Source organism: Carcharhinus amblyrhynchos, chromosome 9 (assembly GCF_965287045.1).
Source record: "Carcharhinus amblyrhynchos chromosome 9, sCarAmb.v2.hapA, whole genome shotgun sequence".
In the NCBI taxonomy this organism is placed as follows: Eukaryota; Metazoa; Chordata; class Chondrichthyes; order Carcharhiniformes; family Carcharhinidae; genus Carcharhinus; species Carcharhinus amblyrhynchos.
The window spans coordinates 95,492,233-95,512,415 of NC_137332.1; the positions used below are offsets into that span (position 1 = coordinate 95,492,233).

General features: G+C 46.8%; 1 protein-coding gene across 1 annotated transcript in view; it reads left to right on the forward strand.

The window, feature by feature from the left end:
• The window catches only part of LOC145348629 (uncharacterized), a 62,686-nt gene that overhangs the window by 40,139 nt on the left and 2,364 nt on the right, over positions 1-20,183 (forward strand). Inside the window, exons 2-4 of the mRNA XM_080196795.1 lie at positions 14,545-14,698; positions 15,739-15,814; positions 19,399-20,139. Coding sequence (XP_080052921.1) covers positions 14,545-14,698; positions 15,739-15,814; positions 19,399-20,139 — 971 coding nt within the window. The remainder of the gene's footprint in view (positions 1-14,544; positions 14,699-15,738; positions 15,815-19,398; positions 20,140-20,183) is intronic.

Consider the following 20,183-nt stretch of genomic DNA (forward strand, 5'->3'; position numbering starts at 1 on the left):
ACCAATGTGCACTGGCCCACATTGCTAGCCTCCGATCTCTGGCCAGAACAATCGCTGGCCAGCCCCACATCGCTGCCCCTACAACTCGTCCCTCACCCGCTGACTGCTGGCCTCCTGGATCTCTCCAGGCCAGCCCCAATGGTGTTCCCTCCCCCCCACCATATCCCCCAACCGCGGCCTGTCCTGATCTTCCCACTCCACCCACCCCCATCTGCCCCGACCACCTTGACAGCCCCGACTCCCCCCTTCATGTCCCCCAACCAGATGGCCAGCCCCGATCTCCTCTTCCCTCTCTGCGATCCTCTTGCAGAGAGGCACCAGGACACCCCATCCCCACTGATCAGTATCTCCAGTAAGTCCTACCCTCCCCCAATATGCCCCTTCCCCTCTGGCCTAACTCCCTTGGCACTGCCCAATGCACCGTGGACAACACCAGGGTGCCACTTGACATTGTCTGTTTGCCCCTTTGGCAGTGCCAGGGTGCCAGGCTGGCACTGCCAAAGGGTACCCCTGCCTTACCTCTGACCTTCTGGGGGTTCCTCAATTCCTCTCTTCAGTGGGGTCAGCCACCTGTTCCCCATTATTGAGGAGCAGTTGTATACCCCACTGGAGTGGGGAGGGGGCAGAGGTGCAAGCGGACCCAAAGACTTTAGTCCTGCGCCCGCTAATGAAATGCTAATGTTAATTTCAATATTGTAATCAGCACTGGATTATTCTCAAAAACCTTGAGCCGGAGATACATGGAGGCCATGATGCCCACCAGGAAACCCGCAAAACAGCCTTTGCTGATGTCTCCCAGCCCGTTGTGCTGCTAGACCAGTGCAGCAGGCTGGGAGAACTACCCCCTCTAATTCCAAAACTGAAATGAAGTTCATAGTCTACCATGCAGTCGCAACCTCTTCCTTACTTCACAGGGCTGAAAAATAGACAAGGTATAAGAGATACCTCAAGTCATAGAAACACAGAAGATAAGAACATAAGAAATAGGAGCAGGAGTAGGCCATCTAGCCCCTTGAGTCTGCCCCACCATTCAATAAGATCATGGCTGATCTGAAAGTGGTTCAGTTCCACTTACCCGCCTGCTCCCCATAACCCTTAATTCCCTTATTGATCAGAAATCTATCTACCCGTGACATAAACATATTCAACAAGGTAATCTCCACCACTTCAATGGGCAGAGAATTCCAGAGATTCACTACCCTCTGAGAGCAGAAATTCCTCCTCAACTCTGTTCTAAACTGACCCTCCCCACTTATTTTGAGGCTGTGCCCTCTAGTTCTTGTTTCCTTTCTAAGTAGAAAGAATCTCTCTACCTCTACTCTATCTAGCCCCTTCGTTATCTTATATGCCTTTATAAGCTCACCCCTCAGCCTTCTAAACTCCAATGAATACAGGCCCAATCTACTCAATCTCTCCTCATAATCTAACCCCCTCATCTCCGGTATCAACCTGGTGAACCTTCTCTGTACTCCCTTCTTTCGCAAATAAGGGGACCAAAACTGCACACGGTACTCTAGTTGCGGCCTCACCAGTACCCTGTACAATTGCAGTAAGACCTCCCTGCTTTTATATTCTATCCCCCTCGCGATAAAGACCAACATTCCATTCGCCTTCTTGATCACCTGCTGCACCTGCAGACTGGGTTTTTGCAATTCATGCACATGGACCCCCAGGTCCCTCTGCACAGTAGCATGTTGTAATTTTTCACTGTTTAAATAATATTCCATTTTACTGTTATCCCTTCCAAAGTGGATAACCTCACACTTGCCAACTTTATACTCCATCTGCCAGATCCTCGCCCACTCAGCCTATCCAAATCTCTCTGCAGAATTCCCGCGTCCTCCACGGAATTCGCTTTCCCACTCATCTTCATGTCATCAGCAAACTTTGTTACGCTACACTCAGTCCCCTCCTCCAGGTCGTCTATGTAAATGGTAAACAGTTGAGGCCCCAGCACCGATCCCTGCGGCACGTCACTAGTCACCAACCGCCAACCAGAAAAGTACCTATTTATTCCAACTCTCTGCTCCCGTTAGATAGCCAATCCTCAATCCACGCTAACACTTTACGCCCAACTCCGTGTACCCTAATCTTCTGCAGCAAGGTACCTCACAGCAGGTTATTGCAGAAGGTCAGGGGACAGGGAGTTGGGGGTAGGGTGTTAGCGTGGATAGAGGATTGGTTGTCAAATAGGAGGCAGAGAGTGGGGGTCAATGGGTGCTATTCGGATTGGCGGATGGTGACGAGTGGAGTGCCTCAGGGGTCGGTGCTGGGGCCTCAGCTATTTACCATTTATATAGATGATCTGGAGGAGGGAACCGAGTGTATGGTGTCGAAATTTGCTGATGACACCAAGATTGGAGGAAAGGCAAATTGTGCGGAGGGTGTGGAGAGTCTACAGAAGGATCTAGATAGGCTGGGCGAATGGGCCAGGAAATGGCAAATGGAATTTAATGTTGGCAAGTGCGAGGTGGTCCACTTTGGTAGGAATAATGGTAGGAAGGATTATCACTTATTTGGCGAAAAACCTTGGGGTCCTTATGCATGAGTCGCAAAAACCCAGCTTGCAGGTGCAGCAGGTGGTCAGGAAGGCTAATGGGATGCTGGCCTTCATAGCGAGGGGGATTGAATATAAAAGTAGGGAGGTCTTGCTGAGGCTGTATAGGGCATTGGTGAGGCCGCAGCTGGAGTACTGTGTGCAGTTTTGGGCGCCGTACTTACGCAAGGATATTTTGGCCTTGGAGGGAGTGCAGAGGAGGTTTACTAGGCTGATGCCGGAGTTGAGGGGCTTGAGCTATGAGGAGAGGCTGAATAAACTAGGCTTGTACTCGTTAGAGTTTAGAAGAATGAGGGGAGATCTCATTGAGACGTATAAGATGATGAATGGGATGGATAGGATAGAGGTGGAGAGACTCTTCCCGCTCAAAAAAGACAGTAGGACTAGGGGGCACAGCCTCAAGATAGAGGGGGGACGGTTTAGAACGGAGTTGAGGAGGAACTTCTTCACTCAAAGGGTGGTGAATCTCTGGAATTCTCTGCCCGTTGAAGTGGTGGAGGCTACCTCGCTAAATATTTTTAAGAAGCGGGTTGATGGGTTTTTGATAAGAGAGGGGATTAAGGGTTATGGGGAGAGGGCGGGAATGTGGAACTGAGCCACGACAGATCAGCCATGATCTTATTGAATGGCGGGGCAGGCTCGAAGGGCTAGGTAGCCTACTCCTGCTCCTATTTCTTATGTTCTTATGTTCTTATCAAATGCCTTCTGGAAATCCAAAAACACTACATCTACTGGCTCCCCTCTGTCAACTACACTCATTACATCCTTGTAGAAATCCAGTAAATTCATCAAACGTGACTTTCCCTTCATGAATCCGTGCTGCGTCTGCTTGATGGAACCATTCTTCTCCAGGTGTCCTGCTATTTTTTCTTTAATGATGGATTCAAGCATTTTCCGAACTACGGACATTAAGCTAACCAGCCTGTAGTTACCCGCCTTTTGTCTACTTCATTTTTTAAACAGTGGCGGAACAGTAGCTGTTTTCCAATCAGCCGGCACTTCTCCAGAGTCCAGTGAATTTTGATAAATCACTACTAACGCATCTGCTATTAATTCTGCCATTTCTTTCAGTACCCTGGGATGCATTCCATCCGGTCCCGGGGACTTGTCTACCTTTAGTCCCATTAGTTTACCAAGCATTACCTCTTTAGTAACAGTAATCGTTTTAAGGACCTTACTTCCTACAGTCCCACAACTGTTAATGTTTGGTAAGCTATTTGTGTCCTCTACCATAGAACCATAGAAAATTAGAGCTCAGAAACAGGCCTTTTGGCCCTTCTTGTCTGTGCCAAACCATTTTTTGCCTAGTCCCACTGACCTGCACTTGGACCATATCCTTCCACACCCTTTTCATCCATGAACTCATCCAAGTTTTTCTTAAATGTTAAAAGTGACCTGCATTTACCACTTTGTCCAGCAGCTCATTCCACACTCCCACCACTCTCTGCGTGAAGAAGCCCCGTCTAATATTCCCTTTAAACTTTTCTCCTTTCACCCTTAACCCATGCCCTCTGGTTTTTTTCTCCCCTAGCCTCAGTGGAAAAAGCCTGCTTGCATTCATTCTATCTATACCCATCAAAATCTTATACACCTCTATCAAACCTCCCCTCATTCTTCTACGCTCCAGGGAATAAAGTCCTAACCTATTCAATCTCTCTCTGTAACTCAGCTTCTCAAGTCCCGGCAACATCCTTGTGAACCTTCTCTGCACTCTTTCAACCTTATTTACATGCTTCCTGTAACTAGGTGACCAAAACTGTACACAATACTCTAAATTCAGCCTCACCAATGCCTTATATAACCTTACCACAACACTCTAACTTTTATACTCGATACTCCAATTTATAAAGGCCAACCCGTGGAGACCGTCTACCATGAAGACCGACAGAAAACTTGTTTAAGGCCTCAGCCATTTCTTCGTTTCCCATTATTAAATCCCCCTCTTCGTCTTCTAAGGGTCCAACATTCGCTTTAGCCACTCTTTTTTATATATTTGTAAAATCTTTTACTATCAGTTTTTATATTTTGCGCTGGTTGAGTTTCATAATCTATCTTTCCTTTCTTTGTTGCTTTCTTAGTCGTTCTTTGTTGTTTTTTAAAGCTTTCCCAATCTTCTAATTCCCCACTATTTTTTGCCACTCTGTACCCATCGGTTTTTAATTTAATACTCCCCTTTATTTCCTTCGATATCCACGGCTGGTTATCCCTTTTCTTACAGTCCTTCTTTATCACCGGAATATATTTTTGCTGAATACTGAGAAAAATCTCCTTAAAAATCCTGCACTGTTCCTCAGCTGCCCTGCCAACTAGTTTGCACTCCCAATCCACATTAGCCAATTCCACCCTCATCCTACAGGACTCCCCTCTGTTCAAGCAGAGGACACTGGTTTGGGACCTCAGATCAGGGGGAAGCCATTTGGCTCTTCGAGTCTGCTCTGTCATTTATTACGATCATCCAACTCAACAGTTTAACCCTGCTTTTTCCCCATAACCTTTGATCCCATTCAAGTCGCTGGAATACTTTCAACGCTGTCTGTGGGAAGTCTTACATGAGAGGACAAGTGCACCAACGTTAGTGTTCTGTCACAAGGGTGTACGACAAGCAACATATCAAAACAGTTTAGCGCCAGACAATTTCTTAGGGCACTGGGGGTCGCTACACTCTCACGAATGGCTGGTGAGTCAATGCACCAGCATCGTTATCTGCATTCCAAGTCGGTGTTGGAACAGACATTCGTATGCTGATAGGCTTTATGCCCAATGCTGGATCCTTGCTGATGTGATTGGCAGAATGGCCTTGCTTTCCTTAAAAAACCCAACAGTGGTTTGTGGTCCATTACAATGGTGGAACTTCTTTACTCCATATACAACAGTCAATGCTTCTCTTTCAATTTAAGAATAGCATTTTTCAGCTGCTGAACCTCATCCTATCGGACTGTCAGACCCAACATCCAATTTGTGAAACAAAATAGCTGAGGGGCTGACACTCAGAGGAGTCAGACCTATTGTCCAAGGCAAGTAGAAACTGATTGAATATAACATTTGTGGATACATTCACCAACTATGAAACTTGTGTGACTTTTATGATCTACTTATGGCACTGCTGAGGGCTTGGCATTTTGGGATTGACCATTACATCTCCCTGATTCCACTGACTCAGGAATGTGTTTGGATTGTCTCTTTGTCCCCTGTGGTTAGGGGGTTTTCAGGGAGATAAGGGGATGATGATATGATTGATGGAGCATCAGATTGAAAATGGAGAGGATGATCTGCTGAATAGAGAGGTGTGTTGGCTGGTAGGTGAGGACAAGAGGAACCCATTGTTATTCTGGGAGGTAGGGAAAAGAGGAATACTGGGGGATAATGGAACAGATATCACTGAGGGAACTTGTCAACCACAGCAATTCTCAGTTTCGAGGTAAAGAAGACATATTGACAGCATTAGTGTGAATCCAAAAGGCATTTAAATAGTAAAATTATTGTTGATTGGGACCAAAATTGTGGGAAGGGGGAGCCGGGGCATCATGCATGAGGTTGGGGGGGGGAACAGCTGAGTATATCACATCTTTACCAGGAAGAAGATGATGCATAAATCAGACTGAAAGAGCAGGCAATGTACCCCATCCAACTCCCCACCCATTAACACACACACTGTACCCAATCCACCTCCCCACTCTTTCATACACACTCTACCCAATCCAACTCCCCACCCATTAACACACACACTGTACCCCACCCAACTCCCCACCCTTTCACACACACACTCTACCCCACCCAACTCCCCACCCTTTCACACGCACACTGTACCCCATCCAACTCCCCACCCTTTTACACACACACTGTACACCACCCAACTCCCCACCCTTTCACACACACACTCTACCCCACCCAACTCCCCACCCTTTCACACACACACTGTACCCCACCCAACTCCCCACCCTTTCACACACACACTCTACCCCACCCAACTCCCCACCCTTTCACATACACACTGTACCCCACCCAACTCCCCACCCTTTCACACACACACTCTACCCCACCCAACTCCCCACCCTTTCACACACACACTGTACCCCACCCAACTCCCCACCCTTTCACACACACACTCTACCCCACCCAACTCCCCACCCTTTCACACGCACACTGTACCCCATCCAACTCCCCACCCTTTCACACACACACTGTACGCCACCCAACTCCCCACCCTTTCACACACACACTCTACCCCACCCAACTCCCCACCCTTTCACACACACACTGTACGCCACCCAACTCCCCACCCTTTCACACACACACTCTACCCCACCCAACTCCCCACCCTTTCACACACACACTGTACGCCACCCAACTCCCCACCCTTTCACACACACACTGTACCCCACCCAACTCCCCACCCTTTCACACACACACTCTACCCCACCCAACTCCCCACCCTTTCACACACACACTGTACCCCACCCAACTCCCCACCCTTTCACACACACACTCTACCCCACCCAACTCCCCACCCTTTCACACACACACTGTACGCCACCCAACTCCCCACCCTTTCACACACACACTCTACCCGACCCAACTCCCCACCCTTTCACACACACACTCTACCCCACCCAACTCCCCACCCTTTCACACACACACTCTACCCCACCCAACTCCCCACCCTTTCACACACACACTCTACCTTACCCAACTCCCCACCCTTTCACACACACACTCTACCCCACCCAACTCCCCACCCTTTCACACACACACTCTACCCCACCCAACTCCCCACCCTTTCACACGCACACTGTACCCCACCCAACTCCCCACCCTTTCACACACACACTGTACCCCACCCAACTCCCCACCCTTTCACACACACACTGTACCCCACCCAACTCCCCACCCTTTCACACACACACTGTACCCCACCCAACTCCCCACCCTTTCACACACACACTGTACCCCACCCAACTCCCCACCCTTTCACACACACACTCTACCCCACCCAACTCCCCACCCTTTCACACACACACTGTACCCCATCCAACTCCCCACCCTTTCACACACACACTGTACGCCACCCAACTCCCCACCCTTTCACACACACACTCTACCCCACCCAACTCCCCACCCTTTCACACACACACTGTACCCCATCCAACTCCCCACCCTTTCACACACACACTGTACCCCACCCAACTCCCCACCCTTTCACATACACACTGTACCCCACCCAACTCCCCACCCTTTCACACACACACTCTACCCCACCCAACTCCCCACCCTTTCACACACACACTCTACCAAATCCACCTACACACACACACACACACTCTGTACCCAATCTAACTCCCCACCCTTTCACACACACTATGCACCATACAACTCCACACCCTCACACACCCACTAACCCCATCCAACTCCCCATCCTTTCGCACACACACTGTATCCCATCCAACTCCCGATCCTTTCACACATACTATTCTTCATCCAACTCCCCACTCTTTCACACAGACACTGCACCACTTCCAAATCCCCACTCTTCCACATGCCCTCTACCCCATCGAACACTCCACCATTTCACACACACACTGTGCCCCATTGAACAGCCTATACTTTCACACACACTGTATCCCATTCAACTCCCACCATTTCCCACACACACTGTACCCCATCCAAATTCCACCATTTCCCACACACACTGTACCCCATCCAATTCCCCATCCTCTCACACACACTGTAATCCATTCAACACCTCATCCTTTGACACATTCTATACCCCATCCAAATCCCCACATTTTCACACACACACTGTACCCCATCCAACTTCCCACCCTCTCACATACACATTGTACCCCATCGATCGCCCCACTCTTTCACACACAGACACTGTACCCCATCCAACTCCACACACTCACAAACACACTGTAACCCACCCAGCTCCCCACTGTTTCATACGCACATTGTGTCCCATTCGACTGTCCACCGTTTCACACACCGTATCCACACCAACTCCTCACCCTTTTATGCACTATACCCCAACCAACTTCTCACCCTTTCACAAACACACTGTAGCCGATCCAACTCCTTACTCTCTCTCTCACACACACACATACACACACACACACACACAACCCCATCCAACTCTCCACCCTTTTACACACACACTGTACCCCATCAAACTCCACACCCTCACAAACACACTGTATCCCATCCAAGCCCCACACTGTATCCCATGCAATTCCCTAGTGTTTCTCACACACACACGCACTACTCCATACAATTCCCCACCCTCACATGCACTGTACCCCATCTACCTCTCCACCTTTTCTTACCAACATTGTATCCCATCCAACACCCCACTCTTGACACACACTGTACTCAATCCAACCGCTACCATTTCACACATACACTGTGTACTCAATCCAACCGCTACCATTTCACACATACACTGTGTACCCATCCAACTCCCCACCCTTTCACACACAGTATACCCATCCAACTCCCCACCCTTTCACACACAGTATACCCATCCAACTCCCCACCCTTTCACACACAGTATACCCATCCAACTCCCCACCCTTTCACACACAGTATACCCATCCAACTCCCCACCCTTTCACACACAGTATACCCATCCAACTCCCCACCCTTTCACACACAGTATACCCATCCAACTCCCCACCCTTTCACACACAGTATACCCATCCAACTCTCCACCCTTTCACACACAGTATACCCATCCAACTCCCCACCCTTTCACACACAGTATACCCATCCAACTCCCCACCCTTTCACACACAGTATACCCATCCAACTCCCCACCCTTTCACACACAGTATACCCATCCAACTCCCCACCCTTTCACACACAGTATACCCATCCAACTCCCCACCCTTTCACACACAGTATACCCATCCAACTCCCCACCCTTTCACACACAGTATACCCATCCAACTCCCCACCCTTTCACACAAATTGTTAAGAGTAGCTAACATGTAATTTACAGTTTGACAGGGGATTATTAATTTCACTTTTTTTTGAAATCTGTTTGACATAAAACTGGTAAACACTGATCGCACAATCACAATATTAGTCAGAAAACATTAAAACTTGGAACATTCCACCACAAATAACAACTTTGCACAAGCAGAGAAACATAACATGTGCTTTAAAACAGCAATAACGAAAATTAATTCTATAAGCATTCCTGTGGTTTTGTTTTTAACCGGTGCTTGTCGTTAAAATCTCAAAATGAGCTGAATTCACAAATCCTGAACAAATATAGTCCAAAACAATGACAAAACATATCTCTGAGCATTCATGTAAACCAAGCGGAGTACAGTGGTTCTCATTACTCATTAATTCCAAACAATCATTCTCAGCATTCTCTCGCAGCTATAGCTGCTTAAAGTGACCACAAGCTCACAACCCCCTGATTAAAATAAGAAAAAAGATCCTCCATTCTCCTTCATTATAACATGTTTTCCCTTTAAGCTGGTTTACAACGCCTGCTTTTATAGGCAACACCTATTCTTTGTTGATTCAAAATCCTCAGCACGTTATCACCTGATCTTTACCTGGGGTCAATGTGACAACACAATAAAATTGTCACACTTATTCCAAATTCATCCAGGCTATGCTTAAAATGTCCACATTTAACTGGCTCCTATAAATCCGCAATTGTAAACTAAGTTAACACATTAAGTTTCTGAATGATTTGAAAACAAATCAATTGTCAGTTGAAATGGTTAATCTTTCTACTGAACCTAAAGCTACGGGGAATGAGCAGGGAAAACTCAGCATGCTATTATGTCACTTCATGTAATTTAAAAAACTTCTCTAACCACACAAGATTCACTTTTAAAATTACATTTTTGTCGGTTATTTTCCTAATTATTTTCATTTTATCAATTTTTGTTAGGAATTGGAAACTCCTGTAATAACATCCATCTTTCTATGGTAGCAAAACGCACTATTATAATGTTCCTTACTGGATCCTTCCGCACTCTGCCTTCACCATCCTTTGATAAGGGGCCATCCATACTAGCAAACAGGAGCATTTTACAGAGATGGATGGCCACTTTTTCCAGTTCGCTCATTGTTCTTTGTATTTGGCTGCCTCTGTCTCGAAATCTCAATCAATGTTAACTGTTTCTGGGAGGAATTGGTTAGCTGCAATGACCTGCACTACAGCTAGGGGAGGTATCGTGCATATATAGTCTGAATGAGTTTTTTGCTATCGGCACAAAGCTTCAGATTTGCACAGCAGCTTTCTCAGTTTTTATCACTTATTTGAACCTTCCAGAGTTTTTCATTGCGCAGTGGAGTGTCTGTTGGAATCCACCAATTTTTGTATTTTGCAAATTATTTTGCAAAATTTCTGGTTGAGGTAGAGGGATATTGTTCCTCCTCCCCATTCGTAACAAATCTGATTCTGCCTTCTCAGCTTTTCACCTTTTTGGCTTTTGTCATGGCCTATGGTCTTGTTGACACGCTCATGGTTTTTCAGACTCTGCTAGATTATATTGTGCATTTCTAAATGCTCTGGTCGCCTCACTATAGGAAAGATGTAGAAGCTATTGAGAGGGTACAGAGGAGATTTACAAGGATGTTGCCTGGACTGGGAGGCATGCCTTATGAAGTTAGGTTGAGGGAGCTGGGACTCTTTTCCCTGGAGAGACGAAGGTTGAGAGGCGACCTGATAGAAGTTTACAAAATGTTGAGAGGAATAGATAGGGTGGACTCTCAGAGGCTATTTCCCCAGGTTGAAATGGTTGCTACGAGAGGACACAGATTTAAGGTGCGGGGAGGGAGGTTCAGAAGTGATGTTAGGGGTAAGTTTTTCACTCAGAGGGTGGTGAGTGAATGGAATCGGCTGCCGTCAGTGGTGGTGGAGGCGAACTCGCTGGGGTCTTTTAAAAGACTTCTGGATGAGTATATGGGGTTTAATGAGATTGAGGGTTATAGATAGGTCTGTAGGTTGGTAGGTGTTGATGTGATCGGCACAACTCGAGGGCCGAAGGGCCTGTTTGTGCTGTAGTGTTCTATGTTCTATGTTCTATTACCACATCTTTAATTATGGATTCTCAGGGTGGAATTTTAAGACCTCACCTTGCCCATATTTCGGCATCGTGAGGTATTAAAGTTGTGTGAGAATAAATAAAACTGGAATCACGCCCATTTTCCAGCCAAATCCCATTGTACCAAATGTTTTTTCCAGAAATTCCCAAAACGAATGACCTGTCAATTTGCATGTATTAGTGTAGGGCACAATAGTATTAACATGATACTCATGCAATCGTCCCTCCTCACTTACCTTAATGACCTTGATCGGTAAGATGTCATGCTGGTGAGGGAAAACACCTGCTCCATTAACACCTGCTGTAGGAGCAAATGTCGAAACAGAGCAACATGGTAATTTTCTCTCACCACCAGCCTTCATAGTGCACAGTTGTGGGGTGGGGGGCTTGGTGCATGGTGAGTTGTTGCTGTTTGTATGGGTGCTTTGGCTGTGAGGGAGGGGGGACAGTGCTCGGGGTTCGGCTCCTACTGGGGCCTGCTGCTGTGGAGAGGGAGCTGGTGCCAGCATGGGGGTGCAGAGCTCAGGGCTGGCGCTGGCTGAGGCCTGGTGTTGAGCATATACTCCCTGGCTGCTGAGCGAACCCTCAAGCATTCGCATGTGAATGCGGATATCAACCCCAGTACTTTCAATATAAGAACATAAGAACATAAGAAATAGGAGCAGGAGTAGGCCATCTAGCCCTTCGAGCCTGCCCCGCCATTCAATAAGATCATGGCTGATCTGTCGTGGCTCAGTTCCACATTCCCGCCCTCTCCACATAACCCTTAATCCCCTTGCCTATCAAAAACCCATCAACCCGCGTCTTAAGAATATTTAGCGAGGCAGCCTCCACCACTTCAACGGGCAGAGAATTCCAGAGATTCACCACCCTTTGAGTGAAGAAGTTCCTCCTCAACTCTGTTCTAAACCGCCCCCCCCTTTATCTTGAGGCTGTGCCCCCTAGTCCTACTGTCCTTTCTGAGCGGGAAGAGTCTCTCCACCTCTATCCTATCCATCCCATTCATCATCTTATACGTCTCAATGAGATCTCCCCTCATTTTTCTAAACTCTAACGAGTACAAGCCTAGTTTATTCAGCCTCTCCTCATAGCTCAAGCCCCTCAACTCCGGCATCAGCCTAGTAAACCTCCTCTGCACTCCCTCCAAGGCCAAAATATCCTTGCGTAAGTACGGCGCCCAAAACTGCACACAGTACTCCAGCTGCGGCCTCACCAATGCCCTATACAGCCGCAGCAAGACCTCCCTACTTGGCCCCCTTCCATTTGTCAGCTACCCAGGCTGTCTGGCTGACTGGAGCTATTCCATCAGTGATGATACTGCAGCTTTGAGAAATGTATTTGAGCCATGTTCTTGTGCAGGATCTGCACAAGATCAGGATTGTACAGGGTGGCACGGTGCCAGTGATTAGCACTGCTGCTTCACAGCGCCAGGGACCTGGGTTCGATTCCAGGCTTGGGTCACTGTCTGTGCGGAGTTTGCACATTCTCTTTGTGTGTGTGTGGGTTTCCTCCAGGTGCTCCGATTTCCTCCCACAGTCTGAAAGACGTGCTGATTGGGTGCATTGACCTAAACAGGCGCCGGAGTATGGCAACGAGGGGAATTTCACAGTAACTTCATTGCAGTGTTAATGTAAGCCTTGCTTGTGACTAATAAATAAACTTTTAAAAAAGGATCTGTTACAACAGTCTTTTATGCACTTAGAGCTGTAATGTCTATCAGCGTGCTGCATTGTCACTGCAGCAGCCTAGCTGTTTCTAATGGCTAGAATGTTGGTTTTAATCTGAACTAATACTGTTCTGTTATTTTCCTCTGAGATTTTGCAGAATGGGCGTTGATTGGAATAAGTGGCAGTCATGGTCATATGATGGGGAAGCTGGATTTTTTCACACAATATTCAAACTTAGATGCTGCTTTTTAGTAAAAGGAGAACAGTATCTCTCCTTTCCCCTCTCTGACGTTGGAGACTGGAACCTATCAGCAGATAAGTCTCTTTCTTGGAGATTCTGCCAGATAAGAATGGATCTATCTCTGAGAATTGCTGCTTTGGAAGCTGTAGAGCGAGGTATCCCTTTCTGTCTCTGAGGTCTGGAGACTGGGAGATTTCTTGTAGGGTATATCCTTCTGGAATCTTCTGTCTGGACATCTGTCCAGAAGGGCTAAAAAGGTGGAAATCCGGCATCATGCGTGCACATTTGCCTTTGTGCTAACTAATATCAAAGAAGAGTGTATGCCTGTGGGATATTGCTTTGCATTAGAATAACAGAGATAGCTAGCTGTGAAGAGTTATACTGCATCATTTTAAGTATTTTAATTGGTAAAAGTTACTCTTTTGGTTATATTCTAACTGTGTTCTTAAATCAAGTTTGTTTCGATTAAAGCTTTCTAGTGGGTCACTCTAATGCCAAAACAAATGTAGGTCTAGGCTAACTTCACAAAACACTTTGGAGCTCCTGGGCTGGGTCATCTCAGTAACTCCACTAACACAAACACGGAATAGGTCTCTCAGCTTCTGTTCCAAGCAAGGGAGCACACGTGTTTACTTGGCTCCTCACATAGCATGGACCTGTCAGGGGAACCCATCCCATGATAGTCACGAAGTTGCCCCTCCCTTGTCTGTCTGAACTGCTAGCCATTCCTGGAAGCCACTGCACCAGACATCCAGGTGGCTGCACCCATGTCTATGCTTCAAGGTTTCTCACTGGGGATCCCTGCACAGCCAGCTGCATGTTCTCCATCATTGCAAGGGTGCAATGATGCTCACCATCCCGTTGAGGTGGCGCATGGCAACAGGCATGGTGTTGGGTTGTCACCATCCTCACTCAGTTGGGACACGGGTTGCTGAGAGGGAGGGAGTGCGGGTCCCAGGATGGAGAACTCTCTGTCTTCCCTGGCCGCCTCCCTCGCCCTCCACCCTCCAGAGCAATCACAGATTTTGCCATGGAGCCAATAGACCTGGCGGTGATTCTTGTGGCGGCTGCAGATGAAGAGGAGGGAGATATGCGTGTACTACAAGACCAGTCCAGGCCAGAGGCTGCAGCAAGAGGACAGGAGGCAGCCACTCATCAGCCTGAGGTGGGTAGGGGGAGCCAGGGCACGGAGGACACTGAGAGCCCAGCATTTTCATTTCATGTATGTCCATCGAAGAGCTGTCAGACTGTGTTTGCTGCCACAGGCTCCAGCTCAGTAAAGAGACAGTGTGGGCACCAGTGTTAACTTCTTAAAAAATTCATTCATGAGACATGGGTGTCACTGGCTGGCCAGATTTTATTGCCCATCCCTTGTTGCTCAAGGGCAGTTGAGAGTCAACCTCACTGCTATGGCTCAGGAGTTATATGTCAGCCAGACCGGGTAAAGATGGCAGGTTTCCTTTCCTAAAGGACATTAGTGAACCAGGTGGGTTTTTCTGAGCCCGGGTCCCCAGAATATTAGCTGAGTTTCTGGATTAACACTCTAGTGATAATACCACTAGACCATCGCCTCCCCCATTCCCTCCTCATGGACTAGGCACATAGAGGGACAGGAGGACAGCAGCTCCCAGTGGCAGTGAAGGTCACAGTGGCCCTTAACCTTTATGCTACTGGGTAGCCAGGCTATCAGCAGGGGCCTTTGTGATTTCCCAGTTCTCAGTGCACAAGTGAATCTGCGAGGTACGGATGCCAGCAGGAATCCTGGGCTGAGGAGGGCCAATGTCGAGTGGGGGAGGTGTGGTGGGAGTTTTCCTGGTATACTGGGAAAGCAGGGTGCAGAAGCGAGCATCCCAGGCAAGATCAGGCTCTGCTCTCTCCCCCTGCTGGCGAGAATCACAATGTGGCACTCCTGACTAAATGCCACAAGATTGCTTTTTTAAAACTCACCCAAAAGACGAGTCTGAAACTCTCCTGTTTTCTTGCTTGTTCAGCACTTAGGGGATAATCTTACCAGCTCGATCTGCTGGTCGATCGGCAAGGCAAATGGATGAGAGGCAAAAAAATCAGGATCATGCCTGGTTCTTCATCTCTTGCAATGTTACCAGCATTCATTTGCCAGTGAAATCAGCTTTGCAGCCATAAATGGCATGAAGCAAATTTCAATATTCCTGGCATGCTTTGCATATGATTTGTTATTCTCTAAAGCCAACTTCCAGGCTCACCATCTTAATGGTTGAGGTCCTCACAGGCAAGGATCACACCGCGTCCCCACCAACTGAGTGTAGGAGGGAGTGGATGTTTGTGGATGTGGTGCCAATCAACTGGGCTGCTTTGTCCCGAATGGTGTCAACTTCTCGAGGGTTGTTGGAGCTGCACCCATTCAGGCAAGTGGGGAGTGTTCCATCACATTCCTGACTTGTTGTTTCTAGATGTTGGACAGGCTTTGGAAAATCAGGAGGTGATTTATTTGCTGCAGTATTCCTAACCTCTGACCTGCTCTTGCAGCCATTGTGTTATGTGGTGAATCCAGTTGGGATCTGGTCAATGGCGACCCCAAGGATGTTGACAGTGAAGACTTCAGTGATGGTTACACCATTGAATGTTAAGGGGTGGTGGTCAGAGTGTTTTTTATTAGTGATGATCATTGCCTGGCATTTGTGTAGCACGATTGTCCTTCCCTGGTGTTCATTCTACACCCTTTTTCCAATCTCTGTACTTGCTTAAAACATATGACTTCTCCAACTTTTCCAGTTCTGATGAAAGGTCATTGACATAAAACATGAACTCTGCTTCAGTCTCCACAGATGTTGTTAGACTTGTTCAATATTTCCATCATTTACTGTTTTTCAGAGATCAGCTTGGTCAGTGAGAGTTACAGAGCCACCACACTTCCTACAAGTCCACCTGGTAAGCCTTCAACAATCCAAATGCTCTTGCTGATGACACCAAGATTGGGGGAAAGGCAAATTGTGCGGAGGGTGTGGAGAGTCTGCAGAAGGATCTAGATAGGTTGGGCGAATGGGCCAGGAAATGGCAAATGGAATTTAATGTTGGCAAGTGTGAGGTGGTCCACTTTGGTAGGAAGAATGGTAGGAAGGACTATTACTTACGGGGCGAAAAACTGCAACAGGCGACGGTGCAGAGGGACCTCGGGGTCCTTGTGCATGAGTCGCAAAAACCCAGCCTGCAGGTGCAGCAGGTGATGCTGGCCTTCATAGCGAGGGGGATTGAATATAAAAGTAGGGAGGTCTTGCTGCAGCTGTATAGGGCATTGGTGAGGCCGCAGCTGGAGTACTGTGTGCAGTTTTGGGCGCCGCACCTGCGCAAGGATATTTTGGCCTTGGAGGGAGTGCAGAGGAGGTTTACTAGGCTGATACCGGAGTTGAGGGGGTTGAGCTATGAGGAGAGGCTGAATAAACTAGGCTTATATTCGTTGGAGTTTAGAAGAATGAGGGGAGATCTCATTGAGACGTATAAGATGATGAATGGGATGGATAGGATAGAGGTGGAGAGACTCTTCCCGCTCAAGAAAGACAGTAGGACTAGGGGGCACAGCCTCAAGATAAAGGGGGGGCGGTTTGGAACGGAGTTGAGGAGGAACTTCTTCACTCAAAGGGTGGTGAATCTCTGGAATTCTCTGCCCATTGAAGTGGTGGAGGCTGCCTTGCTAAATATTTTTAAGAAGCGGGTTGATGGGCTCTTGATAAGAGAGGGGATTAGGGGTTATGGGGAGAGGGCGGGAAAGTGGAACTGAGCCACGACAGATCAGCCATGATCTTATTGAATGGCGGGGCAGGCTCGAAGGGCCAGATGGCCTACTCCTGCTCCTATTTCTTATGTTCTTATGTTATGTTCTTATGGTGCTGCAGTGCTCACCAGGCAAACCAACTATTGCATTAGTCATTGTTGAGGCCACATTCGGAGTATTGTGTACAGTTTTGGTCACTCTGTTTTAGGAAAGACATCGGCCAACTGAAAAGAGTGCAGAAAAGATTTATAAGGATGTTGCCAGGACTAGTGGACCTGAGTCATAGGGAGAGGTTAGCCAGGCTAAGACTTTATTCCTTGGAACATAACAGAATGAGGGGTGACCTTATTGAGGTGGATAAAATCATGAGGGGCATAGACAGGATGGACACACACAGTCTTTATCCCAGGAAGGGAAATTGAAAACTAGGAGGCATAGGCTAAAGGTGAGAGGGGAAAGATTTAAATGGGACCTTCTTCACGTAGAGTGTAGTGCATATATGGAATGAGTTGCCAGAGAAAGTAGTTGAGGCAGGTATGATAGTAACACTTAATAAACATTTGGACAAGTACATGGATGGAAAAGGATTAGAAGGATATATGCCAGATACGGGCAATTGGGACTAGCTGTGAGGGCATAGACCATTGGGCTGAAGGGCCTTTTCTGTGCTGTATTGCTCTATGATTCTATGACTGAGATTGAAGTTGGTGTTGATATAGTTCAGAACATGACAGAATATAGAGAAGGAGAGGCAGTTACCTCCAGGACAGAGAATGAATTATAGGAGGAAATAAAGACGACAGACAGTGAATGTCATTATACTTTAGAGGGACTGAAACCCGAGACATCTAACAGAGTGCGAGTGTCTGCTGACTGTGGAGAAGGAGGTTCTAGTGAACCAAGTGATAAGATTTTAATAGAAAATGTACGTTATTCCTACAACTTGAGATTGGAAGTTTACTCTGGACCTTAATGACCCAAAACTCAAGAATTTGCCCAAAATAACTACAGTTTATGATTTGATTTCTGTTACAGACAGGTCAATAATACTAACACCAGTGATTACACATCCAGCATTTTAATTGCTTGGTGTTCCCATTGAACAGATAGGATGGGGTGGCCAATCTACCCTTGTTCATTCTCTGTTCAGATAGCTAACCAGATCACCCACCTGATGGGATATAGTGCTGGCCTCAAGCTTAACAAATTCTGGCTTAAATAGGTCTCTACTTTCCACCCAGCCATGAACACACAAATTGGTTCTTTTCTGATAGCAACAGTCCCTGTTTGGCTCCTTTCTCTGGGAGTAACAGTCCATGATTGGCTTCTTTTCACCTTCCCCACAATCCTCCCTTGAGCAGGAAGTTCCCAACTACAAGTTTGGCCAATCTCCTGGATCTGTTCCTTCAGTGATGTCCGTCTATTCCAGTCTACGCCTAGTTTTTTTGTCATAGAATAGAGAGGTTGGCCAGGCTCAGACTTTATTCCTTGGAATGTAGGAAAATGAGGGGTGACCTTATAAAAATGTACAAAATCATGATGGGCATAGATAAGATGAATGCACATAGTCTTTATCCCAGGAAAAGAGAATTGAAAACTAGAGAGCATAGGCTAATGGTGAGAGGAGAAAGATTTAAATGGGACCTGAGGGGTAACTTCTTCACGCAGTGCGTGGTGCATACATGGAGTGAGTTGCCAGAGAAAGTAGTTGAGCAGATACAATAGCAATATTTAAAAAAACCACCCACACCTGTCCTCATTCCACCAAGCATTCATTATGGAAGCTGCCAAAATTCAGCTAACTCAAACATTATTTAAAAATATCTGAACCATCAGCAATCATCTGTTACGTTACATTCAGACATTAATTTTTGACTTTATATTGACAAATAACTTTACACATTATTTGTGGTGAAACAAAAGTAGGGAATAAAGGAATTGTTGTCTGCCCCTTAACTAGTTGTTGTCTGGCCTTTAACCTTCTGTTAACTCATATTAAGAAGTTTGCCTATGCTAGCCTTATAACTAACGTTAAACAGTAATTGTAAGCCTATCTTTTCACTATATCCATAAAAATTTTCCAGAATGTAATGACACTTATTATATGTGAAATGCAGCAGCAAAAACGAACCAGAGACTAGCTGAGAAACTTCGTAAAGAAAGTACATTAACAGCCGAGGGGAAGCCTTCCATTTACACACTCCCCTTAAAGAAGAAGATACTTGACAAGGATGGACACCGTGTAAAATGCTCCTTTGGAAAACCCACCACAAAACACAGAGTCAGGACAATCATGGTTCTTGGAGCGACAGGAGCAGGAAAAACAACCCTCATCAATGGAATGATCAACTACATCCTGGGCGTGCAATGGGAGGACAATTTCAGATTTAAATTGATTGATGAAGGAACAGGACGATCCCAGGCTGAAAGTCAGACATCAGCAATCACTGCCTTTGAACTCCATCATCAAGAAGGATTCCAGATTGATTACTCTCTCACTATCATTGACACTCCGGGATTCGGAGATACCAGGGGGATAACCCGAGATAAATTGATCACTGATCAGATCCGAGAGTTCTTTACTTCCCCAGATGGTGTTGATCAGATCGATGCTGTGTGTTTTATTGCTCAAGCTTCTTTGGCTCGCCTGACGCATGCACAGAAATATGTCTTTGATTCAATTCTTTCCATTTTTGGTAAAGATATTGCTGAGAATATCCAAATCCTGGTGACGTTCGCTGATGGGCAAGTTCCCCCCGTTCTGGAGGCCATCAATGTTGCTGAGGTACCGTGTCCCAAAGATAAAAAAGGTTTTCCAGTTCATTTCAAGTTCAACAATTCAGCCGTATTTGCACAAAGTTCAGCTTTTGGAAACTCTGCCAACAAGACAAACCCTGATTAT